We start from the raw sequence: 3,321 nt of genomic DNA, 5'->3' as shown, positions 1-3,321 counted from the left end.
AATCAGGGTTCCCTGACCTGTGGGAAGTCCAAGGACCGCCCACCTCCATCCAGGTTTAGTAAGTTGAACATCCAAACTGCCTAGGCTCCACCAATAAATCTGATTAGTGTTCAAGATCATGTCACTTCAGGTGGGACAAAGCCACCCTCTGGGTGTGGATGGAGCTGGGGCCACTGCTCTATCTTCTGGCACCCTGTCTGGGATCTGACAAAGGAAGTCCTCCTCAGTCACCAGATCTGCTCAACCTTGGGGAGGGGGTTTCTCTGTCAGCAGATCTGCCTAAGGAGAGGGTCAGGAGCTGCGAGGGGCCATGCTCTGGGAAGGGACTGGACCAGCCACCTGCAGGTCTTGCCTGGCTGCATGCAGGTCTGTTCAGGAAAAGTTCCAGAAGTGGGGTGTGCACAGGCTGGGCCAGACACCTGCCTTTCAGAATAACTGGGGATGTGAGTGCGGCTGAAAGCTCAGGTGGGGCAGGGTCTGGGCAGCAGGAGGGAGTGGGGGTGGCGTTCATAGGAGGGTGCAGCTCTGGGAGCCCATGGCCCAGCTTATAAACTGCTGGTTCCAGGGACCATAAGGCGGGTAACGGAGGTCGTTAAGCTTTTCCATCCCAGGGCTGCACAGCAGACAGGCACGCTGGTTGGAAAAGGTGTCGAAGGAGAACTTGCCGTGGTACCTGCCCATCCCACTCGATCCTGTGGGCAGCATGGGACAAAGGGTCAAACCTGCAGCGACCAACTGAAGGGGCATCGCAGACCTTGCTCTGACAGGGTCTATCTGAGCCTCTGTTTCCCCGTTGTCCCGTGGGCTACACAAAGCTCTATGAGTAAAAGGCTGAGCCCTGAGCCTCCTTGGCACCAGCTTACCAGCTGCTGGTGCAGAACAGGCAGACAATGGCCAGTGGATTTTATCCTGAGGCCGGGTTGCCGGGTGAGAGTGGGGTGGATCCCAGCTTTGCCCTGGATAGCTATGCCACCTTGAGTAAGTGACTTTGCCCTAGTCTCCCTTTCTAGGACAATGATGCCCTTCTCTGAGGGTGAGAAAGTAAGTGAATCTTCAGATCCTTGGAGTTCCCAGTGTCTAGGAAGGGACACGGACCCAGCTAGGGAAGTCCAGGGGAATGGCCTGGGCGAAGCAGAGGGAATGAAGCTGTGATTTCTGGAGTGAGTGAGGTCAGAGGGTTGGGGGGTCTACTCTATGAATAAATAGTGGGTGAGTCCAAAGGACTCAGGCTAGCAGATAACCCAGAGAACCTCAGAGGGGGATGACATGTTAGGGCCGAGTGGAGGGGCTGCCAGAGCAGGCAGAAGTAAGAGAAAAGTGAGCAGGTCCTCTAGACAGACCAGGCGAGGCCAGCGCCATAAATGTCACTCCTCACACTACTGAGACTCACCAGGCGAAAGGACAGGACACCCTTTCAATAATGAAGTGGTTCAGAGGGGGATGTACTACCAAGGTCACTTATGTCTACAGGGCATGCATCTCCACAGCCCAGGCAGCCTGGAATCTGAGGTGCCCAGGGCTTAGTTCACAGGGACAAGTGAAGGCTGGAGGAGCAAGCATGCAGCCTCACAGCTGAGTAAAAACACCCATGGCCATGTGGGGGAGGGGTGACTGAGGACATGTGTTTCTTGGTGACATCAAGGTGTCTAAAGGCTGGCAGCCTCAGGTGTGTTTTCTTAAAACCCACCAAACGGCTTCTCGGTTCCTCACCCACACATGCAAGGGCAAGCACACCTGGAAGGTTCCACCACAGACTGTAGGGAGGTGAGAGGCAGGCTAGGTGTACACTGTCTGTGGAGGGGGCTTCCTCTCATGTCCGCTCCCCTGAGGGTGAGCCGCACGTCCTGTAGTCAGGGTGCTTGAGCAGCAGAGGGAGGATACGACCGCGGATCAGCCCAGGAGGCCAGAGGGCTGCTGCCACTTACCCACTCCTCCGAAAGGAAGGCTGGACAGGGTCAAGTACATGAAGCCATCGTTCCCGCAGAAGCCCCCACTGCTGGTCCGGGCCAGGACTTGTTTAATCACCTGGGAGAGAAAGAGAAACTTGTAAAACACATGTTTATAATTTGCTTCAGTAAGGGCCTGAGGTCCAAGGTGGGTCTGGACAGACTCACAGACTCCTATGCTGTGCACATGTTCCCCGTGTGTCTGCTGCCTTTATGTGGCCCCAGCAAGGTGTTGGGACGTAATCTCAGGGAGGCAGCATGAGGCTAGATGCAGGCAGAGTGGGGACAGTGAGGCGCCAGGTGGTCACAGAGGTGTCCCAGTGGGGGAACATGAGGTAGCTGCTGAGTCCTGTATTTATTTAGGAAAGAAGTGAGGGGCTGTGTGGAGAGAATTTGGGCCACTAAGGTCAGGTTTGGGTTTAGCAGCCTGAGATTGGCCCCAGGAGTTCGAGGTCATTCTCAGAGACATGGGAGCACAAAACCAGTCTGGTTTACAAGAACCTGCCTCAGAAAACGAAGAAAATTACATATATACACATGTACACACACATACACATGTACATGCACGTACACACACCCATCTATTCTGTCAGATAAATGGTTCAGGAAACAATACTTTCTCCCAGAGTCGAGAATGTATCTTCAGGAGCCTGGTTATCAGCATTCTCTACGGCCCTGCAGCACCCCCTCCCGCCGAGGCTGGCTTAGAGGTTTGCCCTAAGCTCTCGAGAAGAAGTACGACAGCTCCCAGCAAAGCCACTGGCAGACAGAGCCTTGCCTAAATGACTGTTAATCTCCTCAGCCATGCACAACTCTTGGGCACTCGGAGACAGCCTTTGCCTCTATGGAAATTTCTCTGGATTGAGTTGTCAGAAAACTGGGGACATTGTGGAGACCTGGCCACCCAGACTGAGGCCTTGTTCATAAAACACTAGACTAGGAACACAGACGACACGGATGCAGGGACAGGTATGGCAATGCCCACGGGACTTCTGCTTCCTGTCCGCCTTCATGGTAGGTACATGGGAAGTCTACTGCCTCTGTGACTTGTCCATTAATGTATTCTCAAATAAAAGTGTATTTACAAGTCCATTGTTGAGGGCTGGAGGATGGAGCTCCATGGGCAGTGTCCATGTCTGAGGCCTTAAGTTTGATTCCTAACACCACCTAAAACCAGGTACGGCATGTACCCCATTGTTGGGGGAGATTGCTTATTGGTTCCCGACTGCTCAGCCCCAAAATAATCACACAGAAACTGTATTAATTAAATCACTGCTTGGCCCACTAGCTCTAGCTTCTTATTGAATAATAAGAATATTATTCTTATTCTTCTTCTTATTATTTTTTTTTTTTGGTTTTTCGAGACAGGGTTTCT

The 3,321-nt window shown here is 52.9% G+C and overlaps 1 protein-coding gene across 2 annotated transcripts in view; it reads right to left on the bottom strand.

The window, feature by feature from the left end:
* Positions 1-507: 507 nt before the first annotated feature.
* The window catches only part of LOC101980343 (aldehyde dehydrogenase family 3 member B3), a 10,334-nt gene continuing 7,520 nt past the window's right edge, over positions 508-3,321 (bottom strand). For both annotated transcript variants that reach the window (XM_005351633.1, XM_005351634.1), the window contains 2 exons: positions 1,926-2,025; positions 508-692 (listed from right to left, as the gene is read on the bottom strand). In XM_005351633.1, the coding sequence (XP_005351690.1) occupies positions 508-692; positions 1,926-2,025 (285 nt within the window). The remainder of the gene's footprint in view (positions 693-1,925; positions 2,026-3,321) is intronic.

This window comes from Microtus ochrogaster, chromosome 8, assembly GCF_000317375.1.
Source record: "Microtus ochrogaster isolate Prairie Vole_2 chromosome 8, MicOch1.0, whole genome shotgun sequence".
NCBI lineage: Eukaryota > Metazoa > Chordata > Mammalia > Rodentia > Cricetidae > Microtus > Microtus ochrogaster.
Note: the sequence above shows the minus strand (reverse complement) of the source record. Positions and strands in the feature narration are given on the sequence as shown.